Here is a 23,191-nt window from a genome sequence, read left to right on the forward strand (position 1 = left end):
TGTGTAATAAACTAGATGGAGGGCTACTTATTTCCTGAAATCACTACATATTTTGCCACATGAAATTTTGCCACACTCCCAATTCCCACTCATTGAAAACTAGATAAAGTATCAAGCACTGAATATCTCAAGATACAAAGAAAAGGTCAATATGCTCTTTCATGTAAGTGTGGCAATGGAATATTGAACAATGTGCATGGCCTCTCACAAGGGACAGAGCTGTTCCTGTGAGACATGTTACAGATCCTTTTGTGCATTCTTAAGAAAAATGAAATCACAGCTGTCAGAGGTTGAAAACTTCAGCTAGAGAACTAATGTATTGCCAAGTGGACAATGCTTCAACATGCATTAGAGTAAATTTCCATCTCATCTGCCCACCACCATTCAACACTCTCATAGCATGAGATTTGACAGCTTTGGTTGCCAGTTATCAAGGGTGAAACAGATTTTCCACTGGAAAATAATGAAATACATTTTTAATACATTCTTACAAATTGTGAGAATGGCTCAGGAAAGAAATATTTAACAAAGAGCAAAATAACCAAAGACTAATGTAATTCATATAACTGTCATACATAGAGGGTAATATGTAGTTTCATTCTAACTTTAAGCTGAACTGAGCTGGAACCTGTCTTATTTTCTTGTATATACATGTTTTCTGTATAGTATTAGTCAAATGAACACAGCCAGTTTCTTTCCTTGATATAAATATGTACACTGAAGAGGAAACTGAATGAGAAGTAACTTTTTTTAACAGAGATTACTTACCCTCCTACCTTATGGGGTTTTCTTCCAGAGGGTTTAAGCAGTTCCACAGCATTTTGAACTGAGAGCTCAGAAAAAGCTTATATAAATTCCTGTCTTATAACCCAGTCACAACTCAAAGGACTGATGACAAATGTATTTTTAGCTCACTCCTTTTCAGTAGCACTGTAGGAGAGTTCTGCAATAACTGCATGAGATTAAAATATCTGAAAACTCGCAGAATAACAACGCAGACAAAAGTTACAGAAACGTTTCACCTGCTGAGATCTCCCTAAATAAGCACAAAACAGAAGAAGTAGCCCAAAATCCTGGCACTTACTACAATACAACAATAGTATGGTTTACAATACATGTAAAACCATAGATTCACTGATTCATCGAGCTAATTAATCACTATCATTATTTTCTGACAATTTTTAGGTACAAAAGTATTTTTTCAAGCATTATAGTGTGGTTTCTTGGTGGCTTTTTTTATCATCCTTTGTAGTTAAAATTAGCTATTCAATGTGAAAATATTTCTCTTAAAGGAGAAACATTACAAACTCATCTCAACTTTATGTGGCCATGCTGTTACCAGCTATGATTTGAGACCCAGTTAAATTTTATTCTCTGTTCCCTTCAGAAAGCTCAAATAACTCTGGCACAACTAGATGGAATTTACCTGTCCATGTATTGTAAAATGTGGTTTTGTGCAAGTCTGAAACACAGCTGAAAGCTAAATGAAAACAACAGGAAAATTCCAAATACGTATCACAGAGATGATATATCATAATTGCCTATCAGTGACATCTGATAGGGATCAAATTACTTTATTATTATTGAACTTAATGGACTTTAAAAGACTGTGGATCAACCTCGCAAACTATGATGGCTGAAACCAGGGAGATTATTTACATCATTACTGACAAGTTTATCACTGTATGTCCTGACATGTATTTTATTGCTTTTCAAGATGTATTTACTTCACTGTAACAGTTTTCACACTGGAAGTCTAGTCCCAGCTAATAAATGCCAATTAATATGACAGAAAGCCATTGTGACAGAATGACGAAGAATTTCTGCAACTAATTTCCACAAACTAAGGAACTGTTTTTCTTTCACTTTGTTACATTGGATAATAACATAATTCTGTAACATTGAGTATCTCTGATCCAAGATTAGATGTTGCACAAGTACAAGAAAAAACAATGTATTTCAGTATACCTATCTTCTACTTAGAACTTCACATGGCAAATGTATGGCCCTACTCCTGACTATCTGTTCACTATTCCACCCACTTATCCTCCCTCCTGCTCCTAATAGATTTTTTCTGATTAACTGAAAGGGATGTGTACTTTGTTTTCCCAGGGTTAGAGAATCTGAGTTCATGGAAAATCCCCCAGAGCCTTTTCTCCTTCAGTTGTAAGGATCAGTCAATATGGTTTCTTTAGGGAAAAAATAATTACTTCCATTTTTGCTTCTATTAAAACAAATCTATTTATACCAGTCTCCAGAGACTTTGAGAGTTGATAAGTGTATTGTTAGGGACAGATTATTTTATAAGTCCATCCCATAACATGAGAATTCTTTAAACATCTTTTCCACCAGGATGCTGAGCAACTGAAACAGAATATTCAGGAAAGAGATGTGAAAAGGCACAGATAGTTGATTTTGCTTCCATTGCCAAAGTCTAGACAACTTGAATCCTGTCATCTGTTCATATGATGGGAGAAATATGAGACCCAAAAGCTGAACTACAGACAAGTAAGTTCTCTACAGCAATAAGCAATAAGCTTTCCATGCAAAAAAAGAGAAAAAAAGGATTTGGAAAAAAAATCTTTACACTTTGTTGAAATATGCATAAAACTCACTGACTCATTAGGGTAAATGCAGGAATTAAAACAACAACAATGTTAATTATACAACTATATTCTTGCATGGGGATGACATTATATGTAACACATGGATTCTGATTTTGAATCTTTTGTTTCAAAATTTCCAAAAATTTAAGTATGACCTTTTAGAAAAAAACTTTCAAAACCCATCAGTTGGAGCATTAGTTAATCATTAGCTAGCATGCCTGTCCCAGAGCACAACAGGCAGCTGTAGCATATTTTACCCCTTCAGTTAGCTAGTAACCCAGCACAACTGCTACCACTCCCCGAACAACATTCACAGTACTTAAATGGCCAGCATGGTTTACACTAAACCAGTATAATAGACTGCATTAGTAACTTCTACATTAGCCAGTATTTTTTCTTCAGAAAACCAAAATGCAAATTAAGAATTCTTTTAAGTAGTAAGATCTTAAAGCAGAAAAATCATCTTTGGAAGTTACAAAAGTAGCATGCCTTGTACTGAACAGGTGAACACTTGGCTGTGTAGCTGGTGCCATACTCAAGGTTTTGGCTTCTACGATCATGGATCTATCTGTGAGAAACCAGGTTTGCTGGGAGCTGATGGGATTCACCTGATCAAGTGAGGCAAGAGCCTTTTTGCTGATGCATTAGGAACCAACAGGGAAACACTTGTGAAATGCTGCAGAAGAATTAGGGCTTGTACCTCTTAAAAAATGACAGTACAGCTACATGCTTCTACACCAACACACAAAGCTTAGGTAACAAACAGGAGCTGGAAGCCACTGTGATCTAACTGATACCGCAGAATCAGATCACTGGAGAGCTGCAATCACTGGTTATAAACTGTTCAGAAGGGACAGGCAAGGAAGAAAGGGGGGGGGTGCCCCCAATGCAAAAAAGAAAAAAAGTGCATTGACTGCACAGAGGTGTGTTTGAAAAACAGCAATAAACAGGCTGGGAGATCACTGGTGAAAAAAATCAGAGGTCAAGCCAACAAAGAAAACCTCATGGTTGCTGCTTACTACAGGCCACCCCATCAAGAGGATGCTGCCAAAGCATTCTTACTTCAACTAGAGGAAGCATCATGCTTGCAGGCTCTGATCCTGCTCGGAGACTTCAGTCACTCTGAAATGATGCATTTTTATTTTTATTTACTATATAAAACTCTTAAGTCTATCTACTTCTTAGCTTTTAAATATTTTTTCACCCTGCATCATGTGTTTGTTCAAAGATCTGAGTTGCTATAAACACTGTCTTTCCTGAGCTCCTTATTACTACCCATTATTTCAGGGTCTACTGTAGATGATACCTTTTTTCAGATCATGGCTTCTCAAAAAAAGTTTGTCACAATCTTTTTGCATTAAAGAACAAAAATATAAAACCCAAAATAATGCAGGTTGTGCATCAACACCGTTATCCTCAATGTATTTTTAGGCTTTGGGGCCATCATCACCCCACAGCAGCACTTACTTAGCCCTTTCCTGATTTGCATGTTCTAGAGAGTCTCGGGAGCTGAGGAGGTTGAGATTGTATAAGTCTTTTCAAGTGTTATGAAACATAACCCTTTTGCCCCTCCAGGAGGATTTCAACATAAATCTTCAAGCTAATGAAGTCTTAAACTATGAAATACAGAATGGAACAAAAGCAACTTTTCCATCTTCTAATTTACAGCAATTCTTTCACATTTGCTCTACAATATTTCTTTTTTCACCCCACTTCCAAAGGACTAGCTTTTTTCCTAACACCTGCTCTCTTCCAAACAGGGCTCTTTTAACACTCCTTCTCCCGTGAGTTCTGCAGAAAAACATTACAGTTCCATAAAGAATATCTATTTTCCTAATGTATAAAAGAATTTCAGAAAAAGAATGAAAAGGTAGTATTTAGTTTGTTGATACAAAACTTAAGTGATAATGAAATAAAACAGCACAAAAAGACTGCATAGTTCCTTTCTTTGAAATCACAAGCAGAATGTGGGACTGATATAACCTTAAATGCAGTCATGCCACAAAAATGTTAAAATAAAGCTTCAGAACATAGCAGTATTCCAATGACTCACAGTTACTCAAATTAGTTTGCTTCGTATCTAATACACCAACTTTTCTTCTGAAGTCACACCTTACCTTTGCTTCCATACTGCTCTGGTGGGAGGTCAAAAGGTACAGGAAAGTACGTTCCTGGATTATCACTTTCTGAAAGCATTTTTCCTTTCACATGAAAGCAACCTTTGTCCAATCCCTATGAAGGAAGGGAAGCATACAGAAGAAAGACTTAGTAGCTCTGGGGGGAAAAGACAAACCTAATCCACAACAGATTCTTTCTCAATGAGTTATTTTAATAAACAAAATATTTTTCCTCCATTATTGAGATTAGATACTTCCTAAACAACTCAGCTTCTCTTATTACTACTATTTTAGGCTCTCCTCTTTAACATTCACTGGCTTGGGTCCACAATGGATATGCTCTACCTTCTCAGTCCATTACATGTATACCAATCTTTTTCCACATTCACTAGGTAAACACGCTTGTGGCCTTGCTTGTGTAAACAATTCTACCTAAATTGAGTAAGGTCTTTGTGACAGGCTGCCATATGGGCAGCATGTCAATACAAGATGTTGCTGCTTTTGCATAAATGCTTACAGACATTGGAATAAAATTTTAATTATTAAACAAAACACCTCTGGCATTTAACTAAGGGGAAAAGCTTTTAAAATTTTCTCTTTGCTGTTTAGCTTCATCCAGACCATATTAGAAGTTCAGTGTGCTTCATGAGCTGAATTTTTAAAATTCAACTTCTGATACAGAAACAAGTCTTCCAACCTGTGCTTTTCAGATGCCTTTTATAACACTAGCCATATATGATAAAAGACTTTAATGAAGATTTGTAACTGCTTGCATAAAAGTTTCAAAGACTATATTCACATTAGAACAACAGTGGATTTCAAACAAGATTAAGGACTACAAAAAAAAAAAAGCTAGAATACAATACAAGAGCAGACAGATTTCAAGCGATTCAAGTAACTTCAGTAGATGATATTGCTTCATCATTTTTCCAAACTGGATCCCATTCATAAATTATAATGAGTTACACAAAAGCAAATCTCTAATACTGAGATTTCCAATAGCCTATGGTCAATAAAGTATAATTTGATTAGAACAGATTATAAACTTAAAGGCTGTCAATCTTTTATTAATTATTTCTAAGACATTAGAAATAATTAGAAATTATTAGAAATAATTAGAAATTCTAAGAACTGTATTTTTCTTCCTAAAAAAAAATCCTGGAATAGTTTGGGTGGGAAAAGACCTTTAAGGGTCATCTATAGTCCAACCCTCCACAATGAGCAGGGAAATCTTCAACGAGATCAGGTTGCTCAGAGCCCTCACCAACCTGGCCTTGAATGTTCCAAGTGTACTCACAATGGGTAACATGTTCCAGTATTTCACCACCCTCACAGTAGATAATTTCTTCCTTAATCTGTCTGAATCTACCCTCTTTTAGTTTAAAAGAATTCCCCCTTGTCCTCTGACTACATGCCCTTGTAAAGGTCCCTCTCCAGCATTCTTGGAGGCCATCTTCAGGTACTAAAAAGATGTCTACAGGTCTTCTCCAGGCTGAACCAACCCAGCACTTTCAGCCTCTCAAAGGAGAGGTGCTCCAGCCCTCTGATCATCTTCTTATGGCCTTCTGGAGCCACTCCAACATGTCCATGTTGTTCTGACGTTGGGGGCCCCAGAGCTGTATGCAGTACTCCAAGTGGGGTCTCAAAAGAGCAGAGTACAGGGGCAGAATCACCTCCCTTGACCTGCTGGTCACACTCCTTTTGAGGCATCCCAGCATACAGTTGGTGTTCTAGGCTGCGAGCTCACGCTGCTGGCTCATGTCCAAACGTCAATGTACATATTATCCAAGTTGTAGGAGTCATGAGTCCAAGTTCTACTGGATTACTGTTTTAACTACCACTAAACAGTCCCATATTATTCAAACATACATGCTGGCTGAACTGATAGTCTCATCTATATACAATACTTTTACAATACTGCAAGTTCTTTTTGGCTGAAGTTTTACTTCATCAAATGTTAGCATTTTAAATTAGAGGAAGCAGGCATTCATATGACCACACAAACCACTGGATGGAAAGCAGCATTATGCCTTTTTCTTTGATATTCCAAGAATCATAGTAACAGAGAAAAGGGAGGAAAAAAAAAGAACAGAAAGGGAATTTAACAAACTCCTCTAGAATACAGATGCTTTTGTTGTCCCCTAACCCAAGGTAACAGGAAATTGCTAGCTGTGAAGTAAGAAACAACATGTATTATTTCAGGGATTGCATAAAAGCCACTGCCTTTCAAATAAAATAACAGGGAAAACAAGCAAATAAGGTCATGCTGAAGGTCTATGTGAATGAAAATTAATTTCTCTTCCTTACTTCATTAAGGTCAGTGGAATTTTCATATAACCTCATTAAAACCAGGCTACAGCCTTTTGTAGAGCTTAGCCTTTAAGTAGCAAGCAGTATGTTCAAAACAAACACAAACAACTCACAACAGGCAGGTTTTAGTCCAGGTGGCGGGCAGCCCTACATTACTCTTAAGTAAGGTGACATTTAAATTGCAAACTAAAATGGCTTGTATGAGGCTTGGTTGCCTCAAGCACCTGTAAGCTTCTCTTGTCTTCTACACACAGCTATGGGAGAAACATGGAATGGCAGAGAAGGCTTCTCTGTTGTACCGAGTTGGTTCCTATTTTACAATGAATTTCATATGCATGCCTGATCAAGAGCAGCCAAGTTACACACCTGTTGCCCAGCATCATCCGAGTTTAAAATCTGTGTAACCATAGCTATCAAATCAGTGCAGAACACCTCCTACATAGGCCTCTATGTACATACATAGAAATCTCAGTTTAAATCCAGTATCAAGAACTATGCCACATGTATTCCATTCCAATTCATAGCAGGGGGTGCTTTTCACACAACATGAAAGAAAACAGCATCACTTATAGGACATTTTTAATCTCATTTTCTTTCCTGTTACCCATCTTATTTTCAACCCAGTAATATTTTTGTTTCTGCTGCATTTCTTCTACCCTCTGTGCCTTGTTATTACTTCAGTGTTTCCTCTCAGGTATTTTGCTTCTTTTTCTTGTTCTACACCTTTGCCTTCCTCTTCCTTGCTCCTCCTCAGTAGTCACCCATTACATTTTCCTCTCTTCTGAGAGTTTGCTTTCTTCTCTGATGCCATCTTTCAATCCCACTAGACTCCAACAATTGATCCTAAAGTTGTTTTATTTGTCTGCCAGACTCTAACCTGTAGAGATCTTCTATTCGGGAAATGTTTTCCTCAAAATACTGTGGAGTAAGAATCTAGGTTATGGAATACATTTTTTAACAAGGCTCTCTGAGGAGATTCACATGCTTTTAAAAATAACTCTCACGTGTCTGTCTTCACACAGAAATTGTAATAAGTCACACATTTTGTCTGTTTTAAGCGTTTCCTGGATGTTGGCAACTCTCATTGCTGTTTCCAAAAAAGAAACCAGCAGGATCTTGCTTGAAAAAATTCTGCCTGCCTTGTAAATTTTCCTCAGCCATATTCTATTCTTTTTTCCCCCTCTGTAACTGTATTTTGTTCTTTGACTGAAACTTACAGCAAAGCATTTTGAAGGGTTGAAATACATTTCTCAGTTGGAAAAGCATTTTTTCATTTGGACTTATGCAACTTTATAGTACATTAGCATCATGCAGGCATTGGGAGGGTGAATGGAAAAGGAGAACAGCTTTTAAAATCCTACTTCCCAGCTCCCCCCCCCGCCCAAATCCAAGGCAGACTGCAGATTATTGAAAAAAAAAAACAAAACAAAAAAAAACAAACAAAAACCCAAGAAATTCTACTCAAGTGGGAAGTCACATTGATATCAGTACAGTATTTTGAAGCAGGACACAGCTGATTATTCCAGCAGATGATTATGAGACTATCCTGTCCCATGCCAGTAAACAGAAAAAAAAAAAAAAATTATTTTTAGGTCTATTTTCTAGCCCAAAGCCATTTTTAGCCCAACAAAACTATTTTAGAAAAATCACTAGTTTTGGCAGGAAAGAATTAAGGATGCACACAAACTTTACAGTAACCATGTTCCTCTGGTCAGGAGAATATACAATGAAATCCTCAGTATTAAGGTGCATTTATTCGAAACAAAGCTTTACTCAACTGTATGAGAACATTTCTTTGCAAGTAGCCAAAAGAAGTGACAAATTGAGATTCCTAAACTTGTCAACCCACAACCAAATACCACACGACCACTCACTCATTCTTCCCCCTCTCTGCCCACTGGTGTCATGGACAGAATTGCGAAGAGGTAAAACCTGTGGGTTAAGAACAGTTTAATAATTAAAGTAAAATATAGCAATAATAAAAAATAGGAAGAAATCCCAATGACAAAAAAAGGAGCACACAATACACTTGCTCACCACCTACCGATCAATAGCGAGCCCAACCCGTGCAGCGATCTGGGCCTTCAGGGTAAGTCCCCCCAGGTTTACATATTGGGCATGACGTGCTGTGGTATGGAATACCCCTTTGGTTAATTTGGGTCAGGTGTCCTGTCTCTGCTCCCTCCCAGCTCCCTGTGCACCTCCTCCCTGGCAGAGCATGAGAGACTGAAAAGTCCTTGACCAGGGTAAGCAGTTCTGAGCAACAACTAACACATTGGTGTGTTAGCACTGTTCTCAGACTAAAGCCAGAACACAGCACTGCACCAGATACTAGGAAGAAAATTACATCTGTCCCAGCTGAAACCAGGACAAAATCCAAAGTTCCTCGGCTTGGAAAAATGTGCCTCTGGGAGTCTTTACCACTGGACTTTGAAAACTCTGCAGCAGTTCAGTGAACACTAAAAGCAAGGCTTAACATCCTAAAGTCCACATATAAAATCTTGGTTTACCTATATTGCATTTATTTCCCCACACCCACTCCATTTCATACAGAATAGAAAACTTCATCTGAAACTAGATAAACCAAACAAGAAAGTGGTACATTACTCTGGAAGTTAATGTTACAGTCAAATAGCTTAACCTACTTGATTTTGGTTCTGGTCTAAGTTGAGCTATGGCCTAAGGTGCTTGGTTCAGTTGTTTGAACTCAGCAAAAATATAAGCAGTTCGGTTCTGATGACCACACACACACATAATGGCTGGCTGCTCTCTGATGCAGATGCAGCTCACTCATCCCCACAGGCAGCTATAAAAGAAAATATTACTCATTACCACCGAGTATTCACCATATAGTATTTCAGATTCTGCAACACTGTGTTAATTGTGACCGATTATCTAGATATAATTGTATCATCTGATAGCACTTAGTTGGCAGTCAAGGGTAAGTTCTCAGTTTAATAGCAACTACTATATTTCTCTTTTTATTTCCAAAAGCTGACTGGCTGGTACCATATTCTTCAACGGACCTTTCAGAAAATTTAACTATTCCACAAATTATCATTTTACAAGCTCAGTTTCTCTTAGAACCTTATCAAGACACAGAAGCTGTGAGAAGGAACTATTTTAAAAGGTTTTCATTAGACAGTTCATTAAAAAAAAAAGTTAAAAAAAAATATGCATAATGCTTCCCAGAACTCCATACTGTTAGATGACAAGGCACTCTCAACATTTTACATCTTAAAGATGTAATTTAGTTCAGCCTCTGGAAAGGAAACCCCAGCAGCTGAAAGAGCAAGCTGAACACAAGTGAGAGTAAAAATGTAGGAGGTGAGAAATAGAAATGGAGATAGAAAGGGAAATGCAGTTCAAACACAGGACACAATCTTTTTTTACAAACATTTTTTAATCAAGAGAAGCATGTGATCTAATGTCAGCATCAGCTGATTTTTCCCTAGACACTAAAACTGTAAGTGATAACAGCTGCTGCTACATTGAGAACAACCATTCAACATATTTCTGAGAGCCTGAGAGGCCTAGACCAAACCTCAAAGAGTAAGTTCTGGAAGCATTTTAAAAACCAGATGAAAATTTGCAGTCAACAGATGGCAAGTGAGGAATGACCCACTTCCAAATTTGTATTCAGCAGAAAATAGAAGGCACAAACCGCAGAGTTCGTTGAGTTTTTGACTGGGAATATTAAGTGTGTGCTATCCAAATCCACCAAGGTACTGCGGCCAAGTGGTCTAAGGACCTGGATTAAGGCTTTAGTTTCTTTGTGAGCATGGGTTCAAACTGCACTGCTGCCAGGAATCTTTTTTTGGTTGGACTATGACCTTTAAGGTCTTCTCCAACCTAAACTGTTCTGTGATTCCACAAAGCTAAGTCTTAAAGTCTACCAGAATAAGTGTCATTAGCTTTGCGATCAAGCTGCATGAAACAGTTTGAAGAAACAGAACTACCAGAAATTGGCAGTATTATATTGGCATTCTAATAGCTGGAACATACTGAGTCTCTTGAGGCCGAAGAACACTCGGTCACACCTCAAAGCACTTCATTTACTTTGTATTCTGTATATTTCTAATTGCAAACAAAATCAGCCAAACACAGCATACTTTAGAAAATCTATTTTCTACAACTGTCAGTCTATTCCTAGTTCATCATTATCTTCACCTAAGATTAATCTGCCGGATAGTATGTTAAAGCTACACTGAACGAACAAAAGTTGTCGAGGTCCCTCTGGATGGCATTCCTTCCCTCCAGCGTATCAACTGAGCCACACAGCTTGGTGTCATTGGCAAACTTGCTGAGGGCACACTCAATCCCACTGTCCATGTCACCGACAAAGATGTTGAACAACACTGGTCCCAACACCGATCCCTGAGGGACACCACACGTTACTGGTCTCCAGCTGGACATTGAGCCATTGACCACAACTCTTTGTGTGCAGCCATCCAGCCAGTTCTTTATCCACCGAGTGGTTCATCCATCAAATTGATGTCTCTCCAATTTAGAGACAAGGATGTCGTGTGGGACAGTGTCGAACGCTTTGCACAAGTCCAGGTAGATGACATCAACTGCTCTACCCCTGTCCATCAGTTCCGTAGCCCCATCATAGAAGGCCACCAAATTGGTCAGGCAGGATTTCCCCTTAGTGAAGCCACGCTGGCTGTCACCAAGCACCTTGTTGTTTTTTCATGTGCCTTAGCATGCCTTCCAGGAGAATCTGCTCCAAGATTTTGCCAGGCACAGAGGGGAGACTGACTGGTCTGTAATTCCCAGGGTCATCCATTTTCCCCTCCTTGAAAATGGGGGTTATATTTCCCTTTTTCCAGTCATCGGGAACTTCACCTGACTGCCATGATTTCTCAAATATGATGGCCAGTGGCTTAGCAACTTCATTTGCCAGCTCCTTCAGGACCCACGGATGGATTTCATCAGGACCCATGGACTTGTGCACGTTCAGGTTCCTAAGATGGTCTCGAACCAGATCCTCTCCCACAGTGGGCCCAAGGTCTTCATTCTCACAGTCCCTGTGTCTGCCTTCCAAGACTTGGGTGGTGTGGTCAGAGCCTTTGCCAGTGAAGACTGAGGCAAAAAGAATCAACAACATGTCTTGAGCCATGTCTTGAGCCATGTCTCATTTGGATGAAGGGCTATACAGAACTTCTTTAAACCCTGCAGCTAGTCAGTACCCTGCTGTTGAGATTCAAGTTCTGCAGGAGATACAGCTATAAAATACCTGTTGATTTCAATTTGTAGAGAAAGCAGCTGTGCACGTACCCAATATTGGAAAAGAATTCAGGCATCATTATGTTAGCTGGTTTAAAGCACAAGGAATCCTCTGAGTGCCAGTGCCAGTACAAGTAGGGAGTGAGAGCAGCCTTGGACAGGCTGCTGTCATGGTAGGGGGTGGTCGTTTGTGGGTTGTTTCGGGTTTAAGTGAAAATCTTGCATATTGCTCAGATCTGAAACAGGTATGACCACTCTTGGCAAAAAGACTAACTCAGTTATTCTTGATATTCTACCTTTTTGAAGCATATTTTCCAAAACAATGCATGGAAAACCAGAGCCAGAACAGGAATATCCAAATTACGTAAAATGACTACGCAATCTGGTGATCAGTTATGTTCATATGAAGAGCTTCATTCACTACGTGTAATCATACCAGTCCCATATGTAAATTTGTTGCTTGGCAGCATCTGGAAATAACAGCAGCCAACTTCTTAGAACATTGTTTTGTCCCTTGAGGTCAACTGCTGTTAAAAGTTAAATCTGTTTGCACAGTTCTTTTGCCCAACACTTCATTATTCTGGTATTATCAGTTATTTACACAAATGATGCTGGTGGTTTTTTTTTTGTTTAGAGTGCAGTGATACCAAACCCAACACATCCTACCATAGGAAGTCATAGGATGTTTTCTCGTTTCAGTCTGACCAATGTATTTTTGCTAAGTCTTCTTCTACATAAACCATGCTGGAGAACAGTAACTGAGATTGTCTCTAAGGTTCACAGTATTAGAAACCGCATTACTACAAGTGAGATAAGGGGGTTCTTTACTTACAACCAGAAACCAATCTTAATATTGCAATCTTAGGAGACTACAATTATACAGTTATAGTAAACATTTTTACAATGTTATAATATTAGTAAATATTCATTTGTACATTACCAATCAACAGAAATTACAAGACATTATGTGAACACTTGTAAACATTATCTAGGAAAGGTGTATTCTTCATCAGAAAAAATATTTCTATGGACTTTTAGTATATAAATGTTTTTTCAGATAAACTTGCAATTTCTCCTCTTAAAAATAAGAATTTTCACACAGGACAGTTCGAATGGTTTCTGATCACAGATTAACTACTCTTGATAACATTTCTTTACTAGCAGATTCACCAGAAAGAAGGCAGAATCAAAAAAAAAGGAACAAGAAATCTGCATCTCCCCACTATCAGGCAGTAAATCTAAATAAGACAAAATAATCTTAAAGGGAAGCTTTTTTTCTTAAATACACTGCACAATTAAATCATGGGAGTCACTACCACAGGATCTGTAGAGGGCTAAAAACCAGCAGGAGTAGCTCAACAAGGAACTTGATGTGTTAAGAGAACAATCCAAGTTGTGGCTACTAACCATCATTGTTTGGAAAGCCTTAAAAAAAATCATAGGGAACATACATTAAAGAGATCACATGCACACTGTTTATTGTGCTAATCCCCATGGCATCTGCTACAACTGCACTAAGACTAGACTACAAGGTAGGTGGACCTTAGTTATAACAAAAAGGTTTCATGTCTCCTGATCCTCCACACACTGGAAGTTATTTTGGGTCAAACCTGTCTTCTACAGACTGAGACTGTCGTCACATTAGGTTTAGAAGATACAATCCTTCAGCTTTTGAACAACCTGTTATGAAGGTGTTCTTGGATTTGCATCAGAGATTTTACCAGAGGCATTAGAAAGTCATCCTCAAAGCAGAAAGTTTTGAGACAGACATTGCTTTGCAAATGAATTTTGGGGAAAGAAGAACATCAATCAGTGTACCATTAGGAATTGTTTTTCAAGTTACAACTCGCACACATCACTTCAATGTGAATATGCACTCGCAACTGAGTTTTAAGAAGCACAAAAGAGACTGGATCATCCTTTCCACCAGCTTTTAGTATATATTACAGTTTAAATTATTACTGCCTTTCAGGAACATAACAAAAGTCACAGCAACACTAAATCCATTCTTGCTGTGTAGGAAAACAGACTCTTTCTCCTTTACATTGTGCAACTCCACTTGCTATTAGCTTTCTAACATGGAAACACAGAACCTGGTAAGTAGATTTAGTCACATTAGCATGCACCAATATTTGCAGATTCTCAGTATATCCCAGGATTTGTACTTGAACTATGAACTTACAAATGCTGAAGGCAAGAATAGGACTCCGAGTTCATAAGAACGGATCATCAGTTGGGTGCCATTTTTCTCCAGAGCTCCCCAAGCTGCTTTAGATAGATTGGCACTGCAAAGAGAAAGAAAGCCTTTCAGTAAGGCATAATCTTCACAGCAGAAAATGCTCATGTACCACAGCTGTAGTAATACACTTCTAACAAGAGAACTTCACTTCTACCAGAAGAGTCTCTTCCACAGAAAGTAATTTGGGTGTTATTCCTTATTGCTATTTTTACAGCACAGTGGGAGCAGCAGAAGCATACTTGTACAAAACATGTGGATAATTATACAATCCTACTTGTGTCATACAGATCTACAAAACTAATTCAGCCTCCTGAATGGTCTCGCCATCTTCTTTCTTCAGAAAGGAACCTGGTGAAAGAAACTTGGTATTGGTAAATAGCTACAGTTTGATGACTTAGGAAGATTAAAGGTCAGCTCAATTATGACTAGTTACATTACAATACATTAAGTATTTTTGCAAGTGTTAAACAGTATCTTTCATTCCTGGCATTTTTTTCTTTGATATATTTATGAAGTATTTATCAGACAGGTATTTTTATTTCAGTGTGCTTTCAGAACCATGTTGTAGTTAATCCTTCCTCAGTAATCTGCTGTGAAGTAGAACAAGTTGGGAGTCAAACAATAAATGCAATTCTGTTGTCAAAATCTACTTCTACGTCAAAATGCAAAAGCTTAAACATTACATTTTAACTGATATCCTGGATGCTTTTTTATAGTACCAAATTGTGGAATAAGAAACATGGGGAAAAAAAAACCAACCATGAATTTCTGTATTAGAGGGATTCAGCATCACATTTCAACAACTTAAATCCTTTAAAAAGCACCTTAATCACTATTGCTATGACAGGTAGCAATATCAGTGCGTGATGAAAGTTAGACAGAATATAAAGAGGAAAAAAGATTAAAATGACCGAGCATATACAAGTAAGGATATAAAGATCAAAATCTGTAATATACAGAGTTGCACAAAAATCAGTTTTGGCAAAACTGAAACATATGTGTATTTTTCATTCACAATAAGACAGTCTCCCCTCATGTCAAGAAATTTCTGCTCTCTCTTTTGGCTTCTTTAAGAACCAAACAATAGAAATACAAAGCTAGACTTCAAGCTAGAACAGCTCAATCTGACAAAAGGGCAGATTCCAAACACTAGGTATCTACATGCTTTGCAACGATAAGGCAGCATAAGGATAAACTTCAGCTTAATCCGTATCTATTTTTACAAACCTGCACATTCATGTACAACATGTTAAAAAAAACTTAACTCAAGGTTTAAAAATACTTATCACTTCAGCTCATGCTGAAGCCTGAAATTGGCAGTTAAAGTTCAGGTAAGATTATAGTGTGATTGCAAACAGTTCCATAACACAATCATTGCAACCTGCAGCACCAAAAAGGGCAATGCAATGAAGGAACATTAAATACAGACAAAAATTCCTATCACTACTTACAGGATTGTAAGGATTATGGCAGTAACTCACCCAGGCCTACAATTAACAAGAACCTTATATGTGACTAAGTGAGAGTGTACGGTTAATCATTTACCTTGTAACTAAGAACCATGCAATCTTCTGGAAGTCAGGAGAGGATCTCATGTATGTCTTAATGTGAGGCATAGCATGACTTCGACCTGAGACTTCAGCTGACCATTTGCTAGAAAAGAAAAGGAGTTCTTTTCATATACAGTTTTATTTTGAGGACTAAAAAAAATACTTGCCATACTACAGTGCCATATTCTCAGTAATACTACACTATACTTGTCACACTTAATAGTAATTTCCCTTACAGAAAGGCTGAAAACACTAACTGAATTTTTAATCCTGAAATCCAACCTTACTAGTAGTCAGAAGGGCAGGATTTCCTTTCTTTACAAAGAAATCAGACAGATAATTCTCCTCGGTATATAGGCTCTCCTAACAAGTTTTTCCGTTCCTCCACTCCAGCTAGCACTCAAGGAACCAAGTCCAAACTTCCAGCCAGTATTTGTTTGAAGACTATCATGCCTTTAAGGCAAAAGAACTTGACACCAAATTAAACCTTACAAAATTCCCCAAGCTTATTACAGTTTATTATACATGAAGTAGAGGAAGGGAGCAATTGACAGATTCTTGACACTACCCCTCTTCTCTTCCGTTTTCTGTGCCTCTAAGCCACTAAGAGGCTGGAGGGCTTAGTACAGTAGAGGTCATATCCATAGGTATATATAAAAACTAGTTTAAAACAACAAGCCATTTCTGCCGTAATTCAGCATCAGTGTTACAGAACTGTAAACAAGCATCAAATACACGCACATAATTGAATGTATATAATCATGGTATTTAGAAGCACTTTCCATTCTCAGCTTAGTCTTCACTCACAATCAGGAAGAAGGCTTCTAAATACACATTTTCATACACTTTTCTTTCCTCAGTATGGAACATAATAGGCTCTGATTTTGGTTGTCACAATCTTAATTCCCTAATTTAGCATTCTCTTATAAAAGGCAAATAAAGAATCAATCAGCTCTGAAAAGCTTCTTAAGTAAACTTCAGTGGGTTCATTTAAAAGCCTGAGAAGACTGGAGTGGAAGGGCTGGAATTATTTACCCTCAGCTGACTTTCAGGACTAACTTTCACATGAGTTAAGTCAAGAGGTTTTCCAGTTCAGGCGTCCAGACCTACTTGAACATCCCTATACTGTGATGAAGGAAGGAAAACTGCTTCTGAGAACTGGTCCTGTATTCCTGAAGGGCAAGAGTTGAAACACTGTATGTGCATGTGGCACAAACTAGACGTCATTAGATGCTGATGCAAGCCACACTGAAATCTGTTTCTGAAGACTAGACCAAGATATGTATGATATAGAAACAGCTAACCAAACTTGTGTTTCCCTACAGATCTCTACACTTTCCATACTGAAAGACTGCAAGGCTATACAGAGTCAATGACTCTTGTTAACAGCTTTATCTCACAACTGACAGTTTAGGAAAACATAAATTTAAGGCACAAAAATAATTAGGTAACTCCAGTCACATTACAGGAATGAAAACCAGGAAAACAGTAGAATTGGGAATTGAACACTGATTTTCCTTAGATCTCACTGCCTTACTCAATGACAAACTGTGTTTTAGCAACATTACTACTGTTTTTCTTCCATTTACTAATCACAGTACTCTAATGGCAGTTAGTTCCAATTACAAGTGACTGAAACTGGTATTCCAGAAAGTTAAAATTAGAAAAGGAAACATACATTTTGTCTGTATTTTCTTTAGTAGGACAGCATAAATATGTAAGGACAAAAAGGGAAGAGCGCTTATGTTCTCTGATCAGGATTAGTTTTCTGGATGTGTTCTGGGTTTTTTTGCTTGGTTGATTTTTGTTGCTTTAGGGTTGTCTCTTCTAAAAATTGTAAATATCTTACAGAAAAACTCAGATTATTTTTGTAAAAGCACTATTAGCAAACAAGTGTTCAATAAATGTTTTCTCTTCAACCTAAAAGCGCGCTTTCCTCCAAACTGCATAATTGAGTGACAAGCCAAAAGAATTCGAAGTGGTTTCAGATGGGTACAATATCTCATTTAATCTATTCTTAATACAGCTAAATTTCAGCCTCACCATGGAATTTGGTATATTTTAGATAATAAAAAAGCAAAAACAGATTACAAAAAAAGCCTCAAGTAAAATACAAGAGCAGTTGCTTTACATAGCAAAGATGAAAGCATATGCCAATAAAACAATTTCAGGATACTTCTCATCAAATTGGCTTAACACATCTTAAACTGTAAACTTGCCATCAGAACGCAGCTGGCAGAGGATGTAAACAGGACTGATCTCACCTTGCAGTAAACTTCAGGCATATTCAGTCTCAGAGATAAATACAGTAAGTTACATGAAACTAGCTTTGAGAAATTCTACAGAGCAGAATCACATCTTGAAGTAGTTACTTTTTTGCCAGTTAGAGGTCATGGTATCATGTAAACTAAGAGTTCAAGTGTGGGGTGAGGAAAAGGCATATTACCAGAATTTGAACAGTAAACTTGAAAGCCTTTTTGTTGTTTTTCTTTTTATTTATTTTTACACTCCTAGGAATAGAACTCCTTATCACTCACAGAGCTTAGTTTTGACTTTAAATCACTAATTCTGATACTTTAGCAGTAATTTGCTGCTACTCCCAGTCTTCTGTGGTATTCCAATCAGTAGCTTTTATTCTTTTTAATTATGTAGCCTCTAATGTGATGATTAGGTGCAATGAGGTAATCTCCTTTCTAACACTTACAATACAACAGCTTTTGCCCCTTCCACCCCTTCATTTTTCCAATTGCATTTTTTGAAGGGTAGAGGAAGTGTTCTCTACCATGAATAAGGTATCTTGTGCAATATAGAAAACATGTTGCACTCACTTGCACTGCACTACAAATGTGAATGCTTACAAATTGTTGCTTTTATGTTATTAACCACTTGCAAAATTCCAAACATATGGTTTTAAGTGTCTGACAAATATTTTACTCTGTGATGAATTTCTGAGTTTGAAAAGGAGAATACACTGCAATCACAGTCCATTTAGCTGAAAGACATACAGCAAGTAAGTATGCCTTGCCACCAGTGCCTGATATTCCTTGCACAAATGCAACACCATTACTCTTGACTATAAAAGAACAGCAAATCATCTATGATGATCTCATTTATGATGTTAGGGGAACACTGTAGTTCTTCTGAGAAGAAAGACATTCTTCAAAACTCTACAGGCCTGAAGAACACAAAGCTCTGACAAAACTATGATTATGGACTTGTCAACAGCAAATCAAAAACTCTTCTCAAACTCTTCAATTCTTCGAAAATAGAAATATGACAAGGCAACTGCACAAACATAAGGCATATGGTATTAAAAGCCAACCAATTAAAATACATTAAAATACAACGTTTTATGTACTGTTAAAACTGGTCAACTGTTTCAAAAGCAGCAACTAACAGAAATCATTGAGCATTGCAAATCTCTCCTTATCAATCAGTAATACCGAATGCTGAAAAGAAAAACACAGCAACCCTACCAGAGAGAAAACTGAGCAAATTGCACCATTTACACAGCAGCTAATCTGACAAATCAGTCTAGTAATTCTTTGTTAAGATCAGAAAAGTGAAATCAGTATTTTTAGTTCAGTTGCCTTATTCTTTTGAGAAATTACAATTCAGAGCACCATTTCAGGTTAAATACACTCAACTGGCAGAAGATATAGAAAAGCAGACTACAGGACATAAAAATTGTAGGCCTAGGGCAGAGGTTCTACCTCTTTAGCTGAGACTATAAGACACCATTTACAACCCCATTAAAATCTCTCACTACTTGTAAAACAGAGCTATTCCTTCTCCTTTACTCCAAGTATAGAAGTATTTCTCTCCCTTCAACTCTCGTAGGATCCTTGGTTTCTTGTTGGTTTTGTATTGTTTTCCAGCAAGGTAAAGACAAATTCCTCTAATCCCTCTACTGCCCAAAGCTTTGCATTATGGCAAGTCTTTAGAAGATCTTATCATATATTTAATCTATTGAAACAGGACCAATCATTTCTGTGTCTCTTGGGTTACCACAGATAAGATTGTCTGCTCTACGGTAATAGTTTACATGCGGGCCTCCTCAAGGAAGAGTGTCTTGTATTACCGCAGGGTAAGCATATGCATCTGGGAGGTCACTACAGAGGAATTATGCAGGGGCAATTCTCATTGGCAAGCAAATTGCCAGATGAATTTGAAACAGCCCTTTTGCCACCAGAGCAGGACCACAGTATACCCAATGAGACAGGTATGTGAGCATTTTCTCATTGAAAAGTAATAAATTAATGGCTAAGGTCATTATCAAGTAACATTCTGTGCACTAAAGAAAAAAAGTATTTTTCTTCCAATAATATTCTCACAAGATATATGCTTATAGAAACTGAATTAAAACTGCACAAGCACCCCAGTTGTATGATCTCACTTTTTCAATCATGACTGAACAACCTCAAAAGGTGCCTATAGCTTTCTTCCCTTGCTAAATATGCTCAGAGAGCACACTGCAAAGGCAGAAGAAACAAAGCCTCACATGCTTTCTGTTCCAGTTCTATTCCTTGGACATCAACCAGCAAGGCTCATAGCAGTAATCATGTTCACTCCAGAATGGAGGAAGCTCTTTGCAACTAGCCACTGTATTCTCAGCCCTCTGAATATATATACACACACACGTACAACTTTACACACTTACTTATGTAAGGGTTAAAGTATCTTACCAGAACAGCTTCCACCTGGAAGAGTTAAAAAGTTTCTGGTGAAAAGGAGGGGAAGCTGCAGTCTTATAAGATGTTACCAGATTTATTTATTTTTTTAATCTGTGCAAAACAACTTTTCCCATTGTTCTTAAAACATGCCTAAGTTTTTAAAGCTTCAGCCTGAGGGAGAAATCTAACATGGAATTTGGCAAAATTAGCAGCACGGGAAAATAGAAGTTCTTAATATAAAACATCAGGCACCTTTAACAACAGATATTACCACAAGTAAAAATTTTTGCAGCAGGACTGCTGCACTCAAAAAAGCCTTCCTAGCCCTGTTGTGTCCCAGCTAAAATCCTGTCAATACCGCAGCACAAGTGGGAAAGTGAAATAAAACTGTAAATTAAAAATGAGAGAAAGAGGAGAAGAGTAACATTATTCCAGTTCAGAGACAGAAAGCTTAAAAGGAAGTTTACAGAATCCAAAATCTGGTAGTGCCCTCCTCCATTAGCAACAGTATCCCATATCATTTTTAACAGGTAGGTAGCACATTTTGAAGATAAGCCCAGCAGATCAGGAGCAAAGGCTTTTATTTTAACAAGTTTAAGAATACAGTGCTTCTGACAAGTTCCCCTTAATTTGCTTTTAACACCTGAACACTACAGCATCCTAAGTTTAAACATACAGTCTAAGAAGAGAACACAATAAATAAACAAAACAACCAACAAAGAATTGAGTTCTACTTACTGAAAATAGGAATGCAACCACAGCTGTTTCTGTGCTGTCTGTATACTGTATGGAAGTGAGCCACCAGCTTCAGGAAAAAAATAGAACACGTACATTTATTTTCTGAAAGACATTCTAAAAAGCAGCAAGAATCTTGGGGAGTAAGCTATCTGTACTATCCTCATGACCTACTTTCAGAAAATGGTTCCAATATTCCAGTAGTATAAAATGGTATATAGTTGTTTGGGGTTTTTTCTGTTTGGGTTTTTTTCCTCAAGCCCATAATTTACCAAGTTTCTAAACACTAAGTAGCAGATTTACACTACGAAGAAAAGAAACTACACATGCTATAGAACTGAGTCCTCCTAGAAGAAGTCCAGAGAAGGGCCATGAGGATGATCAGGGGACTGGAGCACCTCCTGCATGAAGACAGGCTGAGAAAGTTGGGGCTGTTCAGCCTGGAGAAGAGAAGGCTGCGTGGAGACCTCACAGCAGCCTTCCAGTATCTGAGGGGGCCTATAGGGATGCTGGGGAGGGCCTCTTCATTACGGACTGTAGTGACAGTTAAAAAGTTAACGGGTTAAGACTTAAACAGGGGAAATTTAGATTGGATATAAGGAGGAAATTCTTTCCTGCTAGGGTGGTGAGGCACTGGAATGGGTTGCCCAGGGAGGTTGTGAATGCTCCATCCCTGGCAGTGTTCAAGACCAGGTTGGACAAAGCCTTGGGTGATACAGTTTAGTGTGAGGTGTCCCTGCCCATGGCAGGGGGGTTAGAACTAGATGATCTTAAGGTCCTTTCCAACCCTAACTATTCTATGATTCTAAGATAGACATTTATGGGTAATTTTTTATGATACAACTTGATCTAAACAGATTAGAATAATTAACCATACAAGCTAGAGGGAATAAAACAAGCAACTCTCAGAAAAAACTACCAAGCAACATTATTTTAAAAAGCAAGAACTTCTAATGCAATTGTATTTGTATTGATTGGGTCTCTTGCTAATGCAGGTAGTGATTTCTTGAAATGGATTTAACAAAGAAGAATCAGCAATCTTGATTACACTGAATATTAGTGTTCTGTATTAGAAACAAACTAAACGCAAAACCTACTGCATTCAATCTGTCCTAGAAGACACCATAAGGACCTGTTACAAAAGCTTTACTACTCTCAGGAATTCATTACCTGCAGGTGTCTATGAAGCTGTTCATTTGCACTAATACAGAATTAGGTCATTCACCAAGTTATTCCACAATATGAAAGAAACAAAATTAAGGAGCCACTATGCAGATTGCTTCTCTGACTTTCAAGAGTTATCATCTTTGCTAAACAGATAGTATAGACAACCAGTATTTCAAAAGACACTTACTTGTGTGAACCATAGATACCTAAAAACTCACTGACTGCAGTTTCTAGCTATGTCCCAGCACTGCTCAATTCAGAAGAAAGAGAATTTAAAGCATTGCTTTTCAGGGTTTTCAAATTACAACAGCTGTTAGAAGAGTTCAACAGGTACTCCATACTACACAGGAGCATAGGTATCCAGCTTGGAACAGCAACACGTGTATGGATTCAACAATGCCAAAGAATGACTGAATTGCTGAAGTTGAAAGCACCCAACAGAGATCATACAGAATAACTCCCTGCCCAAAGCAGGGCTGAACTGAGCACATTGCTCAATGTCCTGGCAGGTTTTGAGTATTTTCAAGAAGAGATGTTACAAACTCTGAGCAACCTGTTCCATTTA

The 23,191-nt window shown here is 37.8% G+C and overlaps 1 protein-coding gene across 1 annotated transcript in view; it reads right to left on the reverse strand.

Moving 5' to 3' along the window:
* TDP1 (tyrosyl-DNA phosphodiesterase 1) overlaps window positions 1-23,191 on the reverse strand; it is a 43,908-nt gene that overhangs the window by 6,767 nt on the left and 13,950 nt on the right. Inside the window, exons 11-14 of the mRNA XM_062638611.1 lie at window positions 21,463-21,529; window positions 16,047-16,154; window positions 14,445-14,547; window positions 4,724-4,838 (exon numbers count right to left, since the gene is read on the reverse strand). Coding sequence (XP_062494595.1) covers window positions 4,724-4,838; window positions 14,445-14,547; window positions 16,047-16,154; window positions 21,463-21,529 — 393 coding nt within the window. The remainder of the gene's footprint in view (window positions 1-4,723; window positions 4,839-14,444; window positions 14,548-16,046; window positions 16,155-21,462; window positions 21,530-23,191) is intronic.

The sequence above is a fragment of the Pezoporus occidentalis genome, unplaced genomic scaffold (genome assembly GCF_034315485.1).
Source record: "Pezoporus occidentalis ecotype Australia unplaced genomic scaffold, CSIRO_AGI_Poc_V1 ctg115, whole genome shotgun sequence".
Classification (NCBI taxonomy): Eukaryota; Metazoa; Chordata; class Aves; order Psittaciformes; family Psittacidae; genus Pezoporus; species Pezoporus occidentalis.